Source organism: Brienomyrus brachyistius, chromosome 2 (assembly GCF_023856365.1).
Source record: "Brienomyrus brachyistius isolate T26 chromosome 2, BBRACH_0.4, whole genome shotgun sequence".
NCBI classification, from domain to species: domain Eukaryota; kingdom Metazoa; phylum Chordata; class Actinopteri; order Osteoglossiformes; family Mormyridae; genus Brienomyrus; species Brienomyrus brachyistius.
In genome coordinates this window covers 7,568,160-7,587,143 of record NC_064534.1, presented here as the reverse complement: position 1 = coordinate 7,587,143, position 18,984 = coordinate 7,568,160, and the positions used below count along the sequence as shown (strand labels likewise).

Genomic DNA, 18,984 nt, shown 5'->3' with positions numbered 1-18,984 from the left:
GAGGCCGTAGCTGAAACACAGCCCATTAGGGAATTTCATCTCACACAACAACAAAAACAACAACGGCGAGGACCGCAGAAGCTCAGATCATCTTACTCGCAGCCGTCTAATTACAGAGGAAACCTTATTGTTTGAAATTCACCAGAGAGACCCTCCTTTGGAAGTTTTCCTGATTTCTGCTGGAAACAGATTCAACTTTGAACATGAAATAGAAATGAGTTTCTTTATGAGGCCACATTATCTCCATCGAAATACTGCGGTGTGAGAATATGGCGTTCGTCAAAGACAATTAGGAGGCACTGGGAAGCTCAAGCTATCTTCCCTGACAGTCTGTGGGAACCGCCAGCGTCGGGGGACGGCCTATGGAGGGGGCACCCCCGTTCCCTGAGAACCCCCACACATGTCCATCTGTGCCCTCCAGTGTTGCTATGGAAACGGACCCCGGGGTGAAGTCACCAGCATGGTGACATCAGTGTGTAATATTGACACTCGCCTCCTCTGAGCAGCCCCCCACCCGATGTCCTCGTACTGTAGGAAGGAGTGGGTGGAGATCAAATGCATGATGCTGCTGGGGAGGGGGTGCAGCTCTGTCCAGAGAATCAGCCTCGCCCTGAGATTAGACCCTCGCTGCTTAACGCCAAGGTCAAAGGTTAGTCTTTCACTTCCTCACTATGATTTCCTGGCTTTGGTTCATGTGGGGTCGGCCAGAACTGGGAACATTTAAATTTAAAATCAATTCAACTTATTTTTATATAGCACCTTTCACAACAGTATCACCCCAAGGTGCATTACATGGGTGTGTTGTGAAAGAAAGAAAGAAAGAAAGAAAGAAAGAAAGAAAGAAAGAAAGAAAGAAAGAAAGAAAGAAAGAAAGAAAGAAAGAAAGAAAGAAAGAAAGAAAGAAAGAAAGAAAGAAAGAAAGAAAGAAAGAAAGAAAGAAAGAAAGAAAGAAAGAAAGAACATTATAAAAAAGGGGAGTGGGATTGCTTGCTAAATGCAAGATGTAGATGGTGGTCAAGGTCAAAGCCAAAGTCCATTGCTAAATCAGCTCTCCACGTCAGCCTATGTAAGGTGACAGAGCGAAGTCTGCACCCACAGTGTTAGCATTCGTAGGTCATCTCCACGGTATCACCCTTCCACGGGGCGTTTGGGGTCTATCCGTAGGCTGATAGTAATGCAGTTCTGGGCCAGTGGATGCTGTCGCTTTAGTCTCCTGTTATGCTGGAATGCTGAGCTTATGAAGGGTCAGCCAGCTGCAAGCGACTGGAAGCGACTGTGATTGATGGAACTTCCAGAGAAGAGCAGGACCCCCTTGAGTTCCCGATTACATATTCACTAATGAGGCCACAGCAGTGAGTTAGCAGCTAAGAGATACAGCAGCGACCTGCTTATTGCCATTTAAACCTCGGTTATTACTAAGGGAACTGCAATAGAGCAACTACAGGTTCTAGATTCAGATCCTAGAGGGGGAACTTCAGCTGTACCGTTGAACGTAATACCTGTCAGAGCGTGACTCATCCGGAAAGGTGTCTGTCCACCCTTTCTTTCCAGTATAGCTTGTGCTGCCGCAATGACAGCCGACTGACTTAAGTTATTCTGACACGGGTGACGGCTTTTAAGGACTGATCTCACAGAAAAGCCTTCCTCCGCCAGCTGACAGCACCATGTCAAAAACTTCGTAAATCATCTTACCTCCAGGGAAAGAGCAGAATAAGACCAGCACTAAGTAATTTCAGTAATTTCCCCCCTGGGGACCAAAGAATTATACCCACCTACACTAAAAGCAGCGGATGATTATACGGTGTGTTTTTATACTGTCATTTCAGTGTAATTACGCAAACAATGCAGGAGGTAACGCAGAACGCGGAGCATCGGCTTGCAGCCGCGCAGATCGACAGGAGGGCCAGCGTGCTAATTCCACCATCCCCCGGAGACCCCCGCTGTGGGCAGAAGCCCCTCCGGATCCTGCCGCTGCCGATCCTTCCTTTCAAGTCCAGACACGCCCACAATGGAGACGGAGAACCGCCGCCGTCAAGACCAAAGGCGCCATGGTCGGGCGTCTGGTGGTCCACTCTCGCCCCCTGGGGGACGGTCTAGGAGCAGCTGGCTTTAAGAGGAGGAGTGTTACGATGCTCAGTCACCCTAATGGGGTGGGGAAGCCCCTGAAAGGACGAGGGACAATGTCCAGGGAGAAGCCAGGTACAAGTAAACCATCTATTAACGATGGGATATTACTGAAAGAGGCAGGGCAGAGTCCCATGGAGATCCGGCTATTGCAGCTGTCACAGTCCAAGTCCATATAGCAATCAGAGGCAGCTTCTGAATTACAGGTGCTGTCTACAGAATGTCATAATAGGATTCTAATATTTCACTGAGCCTTGTTCATGTCATCAGAACCAAACAAGCTGTGTTTTGCATTAAGGCCTGATGGAGATTTTGGGAGGCTGAGATATTACCCACAATGTCGCGAACATCACCTCACAGGAAATGTTTCGATATTCCTTCCATTTCCTCCACCTTGGTGAATGTAAAGCTTGCTGTTCTCGCAGACAGGAGCTCTAATTGCAGCCTGCGTGCTTTGCAGTTCCGCTGGAGGAGAAACAGTCCTTCCTACTCCAGCAGCAAGCTCACACAGCCGAGCACTGAGCATCCCCCCCCCCCCCCCAATGCCTTCCTCCTGCTCGTCTTCTGTTTAGCCAAGGCTGATGCTGGGGTTCGGAGACGGCTCAAACCAACAACACGGGGGTCTATCTGTTCATCCGGAACTCCGCAGCGTCAATATGGAGTGTGTGGAACAGGGGGGGACACAAATAGGGAGGAGTTTACCACAAGGTTACCGTGGCGGTGCAGCTTTTGATCATCATTGCTTTTCATGTCCCTCAGACAATGCTGCGATTCATTAGGAGCTCCTCCCGCGGCCCGATGGTGGTGTACAAATGATTGGTGGCTGAGCGGTTCCCCGGTCCAGCTTGTGGTCGGGTCCCATTGTCACTCGGGCTGAGAGCCTTTGTCCCAGGCTGGCCGACTCTCGTTCTTTGGTATTTGATTAGTAAACAGTTTTAAATGAAGCCAAGGATGTAGATAACAATTCTGAAGCACCTTAAATGTTTCTCTACTGGGGGTGCTCCCCAAGTTTGCATGGCTTGCCTATTTTTTTTTTGTGTGGGGGGAGGGTCTGGGATGCAGGTATAATGCACCAGCAGCAAAGAGGAGGCGGCTCGCAGCACAGAGGACGCTGCCGCCATGCGCGGCGATCGCCGCTCTGCCACGTCTCGGCGGGGGGCCCTCGGCACCGCGCCCCGTCCCCTAGCCGGATCCGCGCCGCCATCTGCTCGCCCCGCTGAGCGACACGCACCTCCCTCAGGCGCCGCGTTTGCTCCGTGCTTCTCCTTCTTCCCGTTTTTTCCAAATGGTGGAAAAACTGTAAATTAGGTAGAACAGCGGCCCTTTCGCGAGACGGCGCGCCGATTTTAGAAGGTGCAGTGTCGGAGTGCCGGGCTACATCCGCATCACGAGTCTCGCGACATCGCTGTGCTCACGAGGCGTCACACCGGTGACACGGTAAACGGCAGGCGGCTGACAGGGACTCAATTAAACTGTTTTCAGAAGTGAGTAACTCAGTGGCTTCTAAAGCAATTAGGAAAATGCCTGACAGGCCCATCACAGCATTGACAGGATAGTTGCTTATAGGGCTTGAAGAGCATGTACACTCTCTCTCTATCTATATATATACACACTCAGTGACAAAAAAAGTTAAGCACCCAGAGTGGTGGAAATGAAATGAATCTGCACATGGTGAAAAGTCATGTGACTGTATTGCAATGATTATGTCAGATCAAATGGACATGAGAGTTGGCAGGATGGGCACACTGTTGGTCCCATGTCAGTAGGGTGTGGCACCTCCATGCGGCAATACGATGCAGAAGGGAGTCGTATAGCTGTTGTATCCTCAGCTGAAGTTGGCCCAGAGCTGTTGTAACTGGCCCTCGAGATCCTGCAGACTGGCACTAGGTCTGAGTTGATGTCTGAGCTGATCCCACACATGTTCGACTGGGGAAAGATCGGGGGACCTGGCTGGCCACTGGAGGACCTCATCATGATGCAGGCAGCCCAGAGACACATGTGCCCTGTATGTACGGGCATTGTCTTGTCGAAAGATCCTTTCATTGTGCTGTCTCAGGAAGTGTTAGACATGCGGATGCAGGATGTCACTGACGTAGCGCTGTGCCGTCAGGGTTCCCTTAATCACTACCAGAGATGACCTGAAGTCATACCCTACGGCTCCCCATAACATGATGTCATACCCTATGGCTCCCCACACCATGATGTCATAGCCTATGGCTCCCCACACCATGAAGTCATAGCCTATGGCTCCCCACACCATGACGTCATACCCTATGGCTCCCCACACCATGACGTCATACCATATGGCTCCCCACACCATGACGTCATACCCTATGGCTCCCCACACCATGAAGTCATACCCTATGGTTCCCCGTACCATGACGTCATACCCTATGGCTCCCCGTACCATGACGTCATACCCTATGGCTCCCCGTACCATGACGTCATACCCTATGGCTCCCCACACCATGACGTCATACCCTATGGCTCCCCACACCATGACGTCATACCCTATGGCTCCCCACACCATGATGTCATACCCTATGGCTCCCCACACCATGACGTCATACCCTATGGCTCCCCACACCATGACGTCATACCCTATGGCTCCCACACCATGATGCCAGGAGTAACACCAGTGTGTCTCTCCACAACATTGGCAGGATCGGTCCTCTCCCCTTGGCACCATCATACAGGCACACGTTGGTCATCTGTGGCCATGCAGAACCGAGACTCATCGCTGATGGTACGACGCCGCATGTCATCAGTCCATGCTTCCCAGTTATGGTACCACTCCAAACACAGCCGTCTCTGTGCTGGTGTTAACGGCAGCCTATGCAGGGGATGGTGAACCCATAGTCCGCTGATGCCAGTCGTCGAGACACGGTGCAGGATGACACAGGATGTTGTAGAGAGTCCAGTACCTGTGTCCGGATGGCAGGCACAGATGTCATGAGGTTCTGTAATCCTCGGCACACAATACAACAATCCTCTGGTGTGGTCTGTCTTGGACAACCGGAAGCTTCACGCCGTGTGTGAGTACCCTCACGTGCCCCATGTTGGAACCAATGCGCAACCGTGACACCTGCAGGCCCCACATGCCGGGCAGTTGCACGATCTGACCACCCAGCCTCACACAAACCCACAATGCCCCCCTATCGAACTCCGTCAAGTGCTGGTAATGCTGTCGAATGCGTCTTCGAGGCGTCCTCTGTGTCTGGTGACTAGACGACCAGCTCCTTGCAAATCGAATCATTTACATACCCATCACTGGTCTGCACGTCTCCCAAATTACATCCATCGGACTACTACTTGAGGGTGCTTAACTTTTTCTGCCACTGAGTGTATATAGACATACCCACACAGAGTGTAACGGGTGTTCCAAGTAATTAACCAACCCGAACATGGAATCAAAGGGAAATCATTAGCAGTTTAAACTGGATTTGCTTACATATGGACGATTCTAAATGTAAAGATGGCCCGTCTCTCCTTTATTACTTCCTCCACCTGACACTCGCTGCTTCTGCAACGCTAAAAGGGCCCACATCCTGTGTCCTCTCTCTCCATCCCCATGTGTCCAGCGTTCAATGTCACTGTCCCTATCCTACCTCCCATGTATTGCACCATGTCCTTTGTCCTCCACCCTATGTCCATTCTCTTGTGTGCCACATCTCCCTTATCCCCTAGGTTCCACTGTTCCTGTGTAATCCCCCTTGCATAATGACAGTTACGTCCTGCATGTCAAATCTTTCTGTGACTGGAAAACAATGTAACACGCTCCCACCCTGTGTCCCATAAGCCATGTTCCTGTCCTATGCCCTGTGTCAACTGTCCCCATCCCATGTCCTAAATGCCATGTCCCCTGTCTCAGGCTTTGTGCCCCCATGTCCCATATGCCATGGTCCCTGTCTCATGTCCCTGTCACCAACAAAGGTGCTCTTGGTTTGCGTGCCAGCGACTCATTTAAGGTCTGCATGCATCTCTGCTATAAGAAAATGCATTCCCCAACATCAAAAGTAACAATTTTACTGCAAAGGATGTATAATTCAAACGATCCAGAAAACATTCCACATCAGTAATTAATCACATCTCATTTCCAGAGCTGCTTCATTTCCTCTCTGCACAGACAGAAGTCAATATGCTTAATATTACAGGTCTTTCCAGGGATATTTAAAACCAGGGCCATGTATGCAATGCACATGGTCGCGGCTGATGAAGAAATGGTACGCAGTGCCAGACTGACGGCGGAGATGAGGCACCATAATTGGACAGCTGAGACCAGGCAGTAGCCAGTGGAAATCAATAGGAATGTCCAGCTTCCAGCATTTACATTGCATTGTTAGATTAAGGGTCGATATACAGAGACATACAAACCAAGCAAAACTGTTTCATACAGAGAGTGAATGAAATAACAGGCAGACTCCCCAGCCTTTCCCGGGGAAGTGTAGACAGGCATGGAGCACCGTCGCCTTCCAATTCACACGACACAGTGGGTATCTGTGCCGAGAGAGACGGCGATGGCATGGCTGGAATTTTTGACGGTTAAGTTCGTATCGAAAAATCGGCAGGGTGGCCAAATTGTTTTTCCTTGCAAGCGTGCAATTCGTTTGTTGTTCCTCACGGCCAAACAGAAAAGCTTGCCATCAGGTGAGCGAATCCAGCTGAGCCTGGATGATCTCAAGCTGAAAACGAAAAAAACAAGCAAGCAAACGTTAGCTGTCCGCACACTGCAGCCACAAGTCACAAAGTAGAAATACGGTTAATTCACACTGACCTTGTTGTAGAACTCAAGCAGTTCCTGGTGGCTGAACTGTACAAAGACCCTCTCTGGACCCTAAAGACAAGGAACGCAGTGAGATTCTGAAGGCCAACAAACATATGAGGGATTCAAGGACCAATACAAACACAGCACTTACCTATCAGAAAGACATTTCATCACCCAGCAGACAGATTTCTCGCTTATTTTTACTCATTTTGGTACATTATCTAATTGCTAGAGTCATGTTTTTGACTGGATTAGGTACCCTGGAACCCACCCACCATCACCACGGATCTGAACCTGCAACGTTTAGCTGAATTATTACTTCTACAGCTGATGCAAATTCTTAAAGAACTATTTGAAGCATACATGGTAATAACACACCGACAGAGAGATGTGGAAGTCCAACCTGGGAACTCTTCCGGACATAAGGAGGCCAGGCGGCTCCTCAGTCACATCAAATAATCAAGGGATGTGCCGTTACTTGGAAGATGCCGCCCCCACACTAGCATTTATGGCTGAGGGGCTGGAGTGACTGGCAGTGGGGGCTGCGGAATCAGAACACATTAACAGCAGTGACATTAACGAAATCCTGAATTACCATCCACAATTATGGGCTGAGTAGGGGGGAAACATTCCTGACAGGTGATATAGAAATGTAGGACAGCTCGCGATTTGGACCTCACCATTGCTCGAGTTACTAGAGAATCTTAATGGGCGTACTGCACTTACTGCAAATGGCGAGATGGAACCCGAGTGTCAGCGTGGACAAGTTCAGCGTAAACATGGCATGAGAACTGTCATCACCTTTCTGCTGGGGCAGCACGACACCAAAAACCCTCCAGCAGGAAACATCATAATTACAGAGCTCACTCCCAGTGACCCTCCAGAGCATTTCATGTCCTCCAGGACACTGTTTTCCTGACCGCTTTTTCTGGGGATATAAGCTGGGATATACACATTAATATTAATTGTCACAGCCAATTAGATCCTTAAATAACCGGATTTCATGTCGACTCCCAGCACAATGAGACCTTGGCCTGCATCCCTACAGACACCAGAAGAAAAATCCGACAGCTATTTAACCCTGAAGCATCAGTTCAAGGCCACAGAAGTTAGACGTTCAAAGGTTGGACATCTGCTTGCAAAAATTCATAAACATATATTTTATTTTTCCTCACTTATAATGCCATAATTTTTTTGATTTCATGATAATGTTTATAATACTAAGCTGAGAAAAATACAGTATATTTCATAAATCTTTCCATATATTAAACACAGGCTGCTACAGTAAGCATTGAATATCTGCGCTTCCTCCCTATGCATTAGATTTAATAGTGAGTGTTTGCAGAATTTCACAATGCTTCCGTCAAAGGGGCACATATTGCTACACCATATGTCACAGCTGAACACATTTGTGACCAGTGTGTTTGCTGACTGCTCTCCGTGTTCCGTGTAATGACTGTATGAGAATCACTGGCGTGGAACATGCTACCTTATTGCCGAGACCTGGCGGTTGTAATTAAGGGTGACTCTGGGACATGTTTGCTCATACATTGACCACACGTGCCCTGCCCGGATCACGTGACAGCCACATCATTATTCCTAAGATGTGATTGGCTCGATGAACAGGAGCTCACAAACACACGCACGCATGATTATAAAAACATACAGTACTGCCCCCGTCTGTCTGATGGGACAAAATCTGTCCAATGACTGAAAAACATCTTTACGGCACTAATTACTGACGACATGGTTGGCGGGCCAATAAATGCTGCGACAAGGTCTTTGAGAACCTCCCACGTCATCGGCCGTGGATCTTCTTCATGGCAACAGCTTAGGATGGAGGGGATGAAATGTCTCAGGAGACGTTAGCTAAGTAAAAGCAGCTGAAAACACTTCGCGCCCATTATATCAGCGGCTTCGTGTCAGGCTACCAGGACCTGACAAGCCCAGAGCAGAACCCAACAGGCGACTAGATCACGGCCGGAAATCCCAGCAGGAAGGCTCTCCATCCATGCAGCGCGGTCCGCCCCGGATCCGAGCAGCATCCTCCTCAATGGAGCCTGCGAGTCGAGCACCCGGCTGCCTCTGGCTCCGCTAACGAGCTGCTGGACCTCAGCCCACAGGCAGCCGCGCTTCCCAGCTTCTTCGGGTCTTTTATTTTTATTTTTATTATTTTTTCTTTACCCAAAAGGAAGAAATCTGACACAAAAAAACACTTCATGAATTATTTCTCAGAATGAGCTGAAATTTTACGGCCCACATCACTGACTCCTGGAGGAGTGTGGAAAGAGGATGGGCCAGTAATTACCAGTTACATTCAATTCAATACAAATCATTTGATAAAAAATGGCAATAAACACATATATGAAAAAGAAACCAGACCAATAAATAATACATATGAAAACTAAAACTGGTGCTCAATTTCACTCACAGGACTGAAACTAGATAACCAACCACACTGAACAGAAATCAGTCGCAAATACAAACAATTACATAAAAAAAAAATCATTTCTCCAGTGAATTCCACTACGGCGTAAAAGATGGAAGCGAAGAAGGTATGGGAATGGATTGTGAAATATCTCTTCCCATCAGCCATGCATTATCTTATGCTGCTGTGTGACAAACTGCTATTTCCAGAGCGGGGTGTTGTGTGCGGTGGCCTTTCCGCAGAGGTGGCCTGCAGCACACTGAGGACCTCACAAGGTCTCCTCATCTTTCCTCACACGTCTCGCTCCTTTCAACACCCGTGTTTTCACTCCCATCTGAGCAGGTGGACAGGTGTAACAGTCACATGACCTGTCACCCCTCACCCCCCCAAGTCTAGTATTTTTACGCTTTTCTCACTACGGTACCTTCACCTCTATTTCAGCTCTCCTTCTATCATGCCCCAAAAACGACACCCCTGTAGCTCCCCGCCTCCACTGTGAGTCCCCTTTACACACTATTACCCCCCCGACCTGATACATTGCTGTAGCTCCCCACCTCCATTTCGGGGCCCCTTTATACACTATTACCCCCCCGACCTGATGCACTGCTGTAGCTCCCCGCCTCCATTTTGGGGCCCCTTTACACACTATTACCCCCCCGACCTGATACATTGCTGTAGCTCCCCGCCTCCATTTTGGGGCCCCTTTACACACTATTACCCCCCCGACCTGATACATTGCTGTAGCTCCCCGCCTCCATTTTGGGGCCCCTTTACACACTATTACCCCCCCGACCTGATACATTGCTGTAGCTCCCCGCCTACATTTTGGGGCCCCTTTACACACTATTACCCCCCCGACCTGATACATTGCTGTAGCTCCCCGCCTCCATTTTGGGGCCCCTTTACACACTATTACCCCCCCGACCTGATACATTGCTGTAGCTCCCCGCCTCCATTTTGGGGCCCCTTTACACACTATTACCCCCCCGACCTGATACATTGCTGTAGCTCCCCGCCTCCATTTTGGGGCCCCTTTACACACTATTACCCCCCCGACCTGATACATTGCTGTAGCTCCCCGCCTCCATTTTGGGGCCCCTTTACACACTATTACCCCCCCGACCTGATACATTGCTGTAGCTCTCCGCCTCCATTTTGGGGCCCCTTTATACACTATTACCCCCCCGACCTGATACATTGCTGTAGCTCCCCGCCTCCATTTTGGGGCCCCTTTACACACTATTACCCCCCCGACCTGATACATTGCTGTAGCTCCCCGCCTCCATTTTGGGGCCCCTTTACACACTATTACCCCCCCCGAACTGATACATTGCTGTAGCTCCCCGCCTCCATTTTGGGGCCCCTTTACACACTATTACCCCCCCCGACCTGATACATTGCTGTAGCTCCCCGCCTCCATTTTGGGGCCCCTTTACACACTATTACCCCCCCGACCTGATACATTGCTGTAGCTCCCCGCCTCCATTTTGGGGCCCCTTTACACACTATTACCCCCCCGACCTGATACATTGCTGTAGCTCCCCGCCTCCATTTTGGGGCCCCTTTACACACTATTACCCCCCCGACCTGATACATTGCTGTAGCTCCCCGCCTCCATTTTGGGGCCCCTTTACACACTATTACCCCCCCGACCTGATACATTGCTGTAGCTCTCCGCCTCCATTTTGGGGCCCCTTTACACACTATTACCCCCCCGACCTGATACATTGCTGTAGCTCCCCGCCTCCATTTTGGGGCCCCTTTACACACTATTACCCCCCCGACCTGATACATTGCTGTAGCACCCCGCCTCCATTTTGGGGCCCCTTTACACACTATTACCCCCCCGACCTGATACATTGCTGTAGCTCCCCGCCTCCATTTTGGGGCCCCTTTACACACTATTACCCCCCCGACCTGATACATTGCTGTAGCTCCCCGCCTCCATTTTGGGGCCCCTTTACACACTATTACCCCCCCGACCTGATACATTGCTGTAGCTCTCCGCCTCCATTTTGGGGCCCCTTTACACACTATTACCCCCCCGACCTGATACATTGCTGTAGCTCTCCGCCTCCATTTTGGGGCCCCTTTACACACTATTACCCCCCCGACCTGATGCACTGCTGTAGCTCCCCGCCTCCATTTCGGGGCCCCTTTATACACTATTACCCCCCCGACCTGATACATTGCTGTAGCTCCCCGCCTCCATTTTGGGGCCCCTTTACACACTATTACCCCCCCGACCTGATACATTGCTGTAGCTCCCCGCCTCCATTTTGGGGCCCCTTTACACACTATTACCCCCCCGACCTGATACATTGCTGTAGCTCCCCGCCTCCATTTTGGGGCCCCTTTACACACTATTACCCCCCCGACCTGATACATTGCTGTAGCTCCCCGCCTCCATTTTGGGGCCCCTTTACACACTATTACCCCCCCGACCTGATACATTGCTGTAGCTCCCCGCCTCCATTTTGGGGCCCCTTTACACACTATTACCCCCCCGACCTGATACATTGCTGTAGCTCCCCGCCTCCATTTTGGGGCCCCTTTACACACTATTACCCCCCCGACCTGATACATTGCTGTAGCTCTCCGCCTCCATTTTGGGGCCCCTTTACACACTATTACCCCCCCGACCTGATACATTGCTGTAGCACCCCCGCCTCCATTTTGGGGCCCCTTTACACACTACCCCCCATTTACACATTTACACATTACCCCCCCCCCCCCACATGACACACCTGTATTAGTTCCTCTTAACCAAGCCACTCTAAATTGCCTCCTAATTAAAAATTCATAGAATGTTTAGTTCAATATAGATTTTTTTCTTCCACATTAATTTTATAAGCCGTTAATCTCTAATGCATTTTTTTCCACAAGTAATGCCTTTCAGAGTGGCATGACACATTGAGAACGCCTCCCCCCCACCAACAGTCCCCACCCCCCCCCAGAGCAGGTAAACCTCCACGCCGTGTCAGCACGCTGACGAGAATGCGCTCTTGCCGTGAAACGCATTTGGGGTTTCACTCCAAGCGTGACGCTCTCTGCAGTCTGGCCGCGTTTCTGCTCCGATGCATGCGGCCAGTGTTTACAGTGTGCTGGTAAAAGCGGAGGGTCGGGAGAAATCAAGCCGTTTCGCACATTAGCGCCCGTCTAATGCAGAGCGCAGACGCACACGTGCAGCGTGACAGCGCGCAGCGTTCCTGCACAGGCCTGTGCTTCTCATTATTTCTTGTTTCCCAGCAGAAAGAACTGCTTCCCCCCCCCATCAGCATATACTTCAGGCAGCTAAACCAACACACGCCGATGTCTTGTCAAAGTACGGCAAAGGTTTTGATGGAGGCATGGCAGAGCAGTTGCTTCCTGGCAGCCCTCCCTGCTCCACAAACATTCTTAATTATGAATAAAACCCCGGACACCCCAGTTAACTGGTTGCCATGGACACCGTGCTCTCAAAACCTCTCCTTGCTCTACTACCCTGTTGTCTCCGGCTCAGTTCAAAATCCCCCCCCCTCGCCCCCCCTCGGCTGGCGCCTCCTTCCTCCCCCTCCAAAGCGAGGTGAGCATGTGGACCTCTATCTTGCAGCCTTTGTCGCGGTCAGAAATGCCTCAGGTGGCTCCTGCACATCACCTCAGACTGCTCCAGGAATAAGTCACTCCAAAACCAGCTTTTGTCAATTAAACCGATTCACATCTCTAAGGTGGAAGATAAAAGAACAGAAGTTTGAGACGAGCAGCCCCCGTCTCTCAGAAAACAGGCATGTGTGTCTGTGTTGCTGTGTTTGTGTGGGAGCGCTTACACGCTCCGGTGAGAGTGACAGATAAATAAGACCACAGAGGGGAAAATGACACAAAAAAGTGAGGTGAGGGGAGGAATAGAGGGGGATGGGAAAGAGGAATGGGGACCGCGGGGGGAAAGATGCAACCGCAGATCACCCAACTCCCACCAGGCAATTTCACTGCCATGATATCACTCATTTGGGCTTTCTCTGTGTGTTTATGATAAATCGTTCATCCCATTTGCATGCCGATGGATTTTCCTGCAGGAAATTCACAGCTTGGCCAGGGCTGAGCAAGGCAGGACGTGGTGACCTCACGTGCAGGCCAGCGGAGCCTGGGGCCATGACGTCTCACCTGCCCACGCACACCTGCGTGCGGCCGCCCGGAACGAAGATGTCACCGCGGGCGGCCGGGCTGAGCCACGTTACGCGATGCTTAGAGAGCCAGGCGCAGGCCGGTTACAACAGCAGACCGAGAGATGCCAAGAGACGACTGACACAGGATGGTCTGTCCTCGCCACAGGGGAGCCATTGTGAGGGCACCACTTCATAAAGGAGCTTAAATACAAATAAAAGCACTATGACTCAGCCAGCTGTGCAAGCACAGGCCAGGAGGTTCAGCACGGCCTGGAGGTGAACAGGCAGGCCAGGATCAGGCGGAACTTACGCTCCTTATGAGGACACGAGGAACAGCGTGAGGCAGGGCAGACGCCTGGAGGAACCTCCCCGAAACGCAATCCACTCACGCCATCAACGTGATCGACTTCGCTCGCAGAACAGGAGAAACAAACATCCAAGATGAGGAGTGATCTGATTTGCGGTCTTACCCCCTAACCCCACAAAGAGAAGCGACTGGTCACACCATGGTAACGGTTGGGCCCCCCTCTGCAAACAGCTCCGCAAAAGCAGCCAACAGGACCACCGGGACGGCCCCCCGCCAAGTGGAAACCAGGACGCCGTCTCCTGACCGGGTCACTGCCGATGAGGGGGAAGCAGTGGCATTTACGTCTCTGGGTGAGGAGGACGAGCCACGTGGAACCTGACCAACCGTGTGGATTGGACACGCTCTGCCGACGTGGTCCGTGGGCTCCCGGATCATTGCGTCAGTGGGCTCCCTCAGCCAACCCCCCCCCCCCCCCCCCCCCCCAATGTCATTTTCGGAGAGAACAGCGCGATACTCTGACCAACACGGAATGCCACGGCTTGGCCCTCAAAATGGGAACCGCCCTGGGGTCACAGAGCCATCTCCGGCATAAACACAGGCTGGCGGAGGGAGGCAGGCAACCATCCACTACCCCATCTGACCGTCGCCTGATGAAGGCCGGGCCAATTCCCCCGAAGCATGGCAAAGGTCCGCTCAGGCGACAGGGAACACAAACAGCGAGGGGGACCCGAGACGCCAGAGCGGCCCGAAAACAAACACCACGGGAGGAAGGGGACTCACTCGTCATCAGCACGGCCGCACTGGGTTTCCTGCAGGCCTGAGTCGGAGCTGGCAGGGGAACGCCACATGCTGCGTTTGGACCCGGGAGGACGGCACGGAACCAGAACCCGCCCCGACAGCATGGGGCTGAAGCCACGTCAGCTTGTGGGACTTGAGCGCTGCATGGGACACGTGAACGACACGGAAATAACATGCAAATAAAACGACGAGCAGGCCCAGCTCCACGGTCGACCGACGAATGTCACCGGCCCCCCCACCACGAACTGGGCAGGAAGTGCTGAGGCTCCTCCCCTAGTGGCACCACAAACAGATACATGCCCCACCCTGGAGAAGGCAGGACACTGCACCCAGGCTGCCCGCCAACAAAAGAAACACGATTACCGGGGGGCTCGGGATGCAGAGAATCTAGGCGGGTCCGAGGTATTAGCGCTGCCATTCTGATTTTGGGAACGGGGGGGAGGAACGGGGCCTTTGTCCCCCGGGTGCCCCCCCCCGGAGCTAGCCGCACGCTCTCCCAGCACAGATTCTCACACTCTTTTTCAGTACAGTAACACACTGAAGCGCAACGGCCAACACAAAGGCCCGAGCTGTCGGACGGGCTGCATTCAGAGGCCCGTGGAAACTGGGGCCCCTGGGACAGAGCCGCCATTCAGCGGCGGCCTCATCACTGCATGGCCGCTGAGCGTCACCTAACCCCCCCACCCCCCCAGGACCCCCACAAGCATCCCGCAGAACATGGGAATGGGCGGGGGGACACAGAAACCATTCATCTCAGCGGTGGGGTCTCTGTGTCCTGACGGACAACAGTACCGGGACGTGACCGCTTCTCTGACATGCTCTGCTTCCGGGGACACCCTGGGGGTGGGGGGGGTGGGGAGGGGTCAGGGAAGGAGGCAACACCGGTGTCCCCACAGCACAATCTGGGGCCCACTTCCAGCTCTCCCTCCCCTTTTTGTCCGGGCCACTGGAACTCTCTGGATTACCGCCGTTCCCGGCCGTCAGGAGGGACCCGGTGGGGCCGTCTGTGACGCGCCCGCATCGGAGCAGAGAATGGCGGAGCCCGTGGGAGCTGACCGGCCGCGCACTTTCCCACGAGCCCCGCATAAAGACGCGGGCTCCCCCAGCACCCCTCGACTCCCACGAGGGTCCCATGCTCCCGAGGGTGCTCACATGAACACTCATCCGAGGGACGAGGACGGGGCTGCACTGCGTCACGCCGGTTGCCTGGATGCCCCTGCGTTGACAGTCTTCCCTTGGAGTTGGTACGTCTGCCAGAGGGGGGCGCCACACGGGGCGCTGGTGGGCCGCAGCGGCAACAGGCTCCTCCTTCCTAGAAAGAGCCTGTCCCCGCTTAGCATATGCTGTGAGCTTCTGGGTACTGAGAGCGCAGCATGCCCGGGGGACGGCCCAGATGTCGGCGTGGAGGGCTGAGGCTGGTCCGAGCAGAGCTCTCCACTGGAGCGGCATCGGCACGGCCCGGGTGCCCACCCGGGTGCCCACCCGGCGAGCGCCACGCAGTGCCCCAGATACATGCAAATTAATAACGAACAAGACTCGTTTCCCTTTGATAAAGACTTGGAAAAAACTTGTGCATCTGCTCGTGTTTTTATCCAGCCATTTTCTAAATATAGTCCTCGGTATAAGGAATTATTCCCATCATAAATTATGCATGGGTGGCAGTAAGGATTTGAGCAATCAAAATAAGTTCGGATCATTTTTGCCGCGCTTGGTGAACTAATCGCGAGAATTAGGCAGATGAAGCCCTTTTTGCAAATACAGATATTTAACAGAGAGAAAGATTATATATACACACGCATCTTATTTACTTTTTATTTTTCAAAATCCGACGCCTTCACACTCACAAATCCTTAGATGGCACATTTCACCATTTTGACTGCAATCAAACGGATAAATTAATTACCAAGGCACGATTAGCAGTGACAGCAGCAGGGTTTGGGGAAAGCAGGTTTAAGAGGCACTCCTCCGGATAAGAAGCACGTTTCCGTTGCCTTGAAAATACCTGCAGGATGAAAAATGCTTTCAAAGAGCATCAGAACTCAGAGGTTTCTGAGCATTAGCAGCTGGGATCCATCAGGATGGGTAACACACACACACACACACACACACACACACACACACACACACACACACACACACACACGCACGCACGCACGCACGCGCACGCACGCACGCACGCACGCACGCACGCACACACCCACACACACACAAGGATGCGCGCACACACACACCAGCCCCACAAACACACACACACATATATAAACACACACACACATACATAAACACACACACACATACATAAACACACACACATAGTGTTCTGTCCTCACGCTTTGACTGAATCGTAACCATTTTATATCGCCCAGCGTGCTATTAAAGTCCGTTCACCTTGTTTCAGATTTGCCCCCACAAAGGGCAGTGCATCTCATCAGAAAACAGTACAGGTGAGGCGTACCCTCCCATTTTCCCACAATGCACCTGTTTGACGAATACAGGACACCCTCATTAGGACTCCTCGGAGGCGTCAGATTAAAAGCACATCAGCATACAGGAGCGCAGTGCGATGCACATTTCCAGATTAGCAAAGGGGGAACTATAGGATACTCCTCATTAAAAGTTCTCACCCGACCAACTGAACCAAAATACAGCCATAATGAGGGAAACACACAGGAAAACAAAACGATCACTGAGTCGGGGTAGGATCACTGAGTCGCAGGCGTGTGTGAGTGGCCTGAAGTCCACTTTATGCCATTAGACACGGGAGAGTAAATGAACTCATCACCTGACTAACCCCACCCACAGACACCCACACCTGGCTAATGACCTTCTGTGCAATTACCAAAAAGGGGGCGGGCTGGCAAACTGGCATGCCTCATCACGCCCCCGGCCAGGCACCCATCGCTACACCGCGGCTACACTGTCAGCCTGCCGAGACGCAGGACAGGCAGGCGGGTGCCCCCTGGGATAGACGATGGGACCGTCTGCTGAAAACTGATTCCAGGAGAATAGTGAGCGTGTGGGGAACATTCAGGTGGAACCAAGGGAAAGAAAATACAGAATAGAATACAGGTGTCAGCGAGGGGCTCCGAGGGACGGGCACTGAGGGAGGGGCTCCGAGGGACGGGCACTGAGGGAGGGGCTCCGAGGGACGGGCACTGAGGGAGGGGCTCCGAGGGACGGGCACTGAGGGAGGGGCTCCGAGGGACGGGCACTGAGGGAGGGGCTCCGAGGGACGGAGACTGAGGAAGGGAGACTGAGGAAGGGAGACTGAGGAAGGGGCTCTGAGGGACGGAGACTGAGGAAGGGGCTCTGAGGGACGGAGACTAAGAAGGGAGACTGAGGGACGGAGACTGAGGAAGGGAGACTGAGGGACGGAGACTGAGGGAGAGGCTCTGCTCAGGCTTAGGGCCCCATTATGGCACACTACTCACAGGCCGCAGACTTGGACACACTGCCTCCTCGCGTACCATATGACCTTTCAACCCATGTGGATCGTTAGAGGGTCAGCCCCAAGAAGCTGTACTGATGAGTATAATTACCTAGTACATGTGCATGTGTGTACCTGGAGTCCCTCCCCCACTCAGAAAGACGTTTTTCTTTGCCGGAATTCAAGGTCCATCCCCTGGTCCAAACACCGGCACTCCGGTGTACCGGGTACCTTGACGAGCCCTTCACAGGCTTGTGTGTACATGTCCTGCTACAGAGCGTCCCAGTCCCGAGGCATTCTGGGTCAGCGTACATCTGTGGCACATAAGAGGATAATCGGTGCCAGTGGAAATCTTCACACATGACGTGGAATCCATTAAGTCCAGACTGTGCACAAAGCGACAAACAGACGACCACGCACACGCACGCATGCACACGCACGCACACGCACGCACGCATGCACGCACGCACGCACGCACGCACGCACCCACGTACGTAACCCTAGCGCAGTGCCACTTTCAGGCCCTGCAGAGTGCCTCACAGCGCACTGCACCAGATCACACAGGGTCCCACCAGGTCCTGCAACAAAAGCAGAGTTCCTTCAAAACTCCTCTGCACGGCAGCGAAGCACACACCATCTGACAACATTCACAGGGCTGCTTGATATGAAGTTCAAAGGGTCTCCCCTATTGCATCGCCGTGACAACAAGGCGCGGGCGGGCAGGCGGGCGATAAGGAGAGCTCGCCGGCGTGGAACATCCAGGAAGACGCAGCTGGAGTGAGTCACCATCTTCTCAGCTCCGTTTAAGCACCGCATGCTGTACTTTTTCAGGATGGTGCTATTATATACCGTCCCTGGGCACCACGACGGCCTCCTGCTGCTGTAGTTTGCTGAATTAAAAGCCCCCCCCCCCAACCCACCCCCATCTCCACAGGTCGTCTCCTTCAGCTGCGAGTTTGGTACCACACACACACACACACACACACACACACA

General features: G+C 52.4%; 1 protein-coding gene across 2 annotated transcripts in view; it reads right to left on the bottom strand.

Moving 5' to 3' along the window:
- Positions 1–6,619: 6,619 nt before the first annotated feature.
- Positions 6,620–18,984, bottom strand: part of commd10 (COMM domain containing 10) — a 36,390-nt gene continuing 24,025 nt past the window's right edge. For both annotated transcript variants that reach the window (XM_048999551.1, XM_048999549.1), the window contains 2 exons: positions 6,899–6,958; positions 6,620–6,806 (listed from right to left, as the gene is read on the bottom strand). In XM_048999551.1, the coding sequence (XP_048855508.1) occupies positions 6,768–6,806; positions 6,899–6,958 (99 nt within the window). In that variant the 3' untranslated portion in view covers positions 6,620–6,767. The remainder of the gene's footprint in view (positions 6,807–6,898; positions 6,959–18,984) is intronic.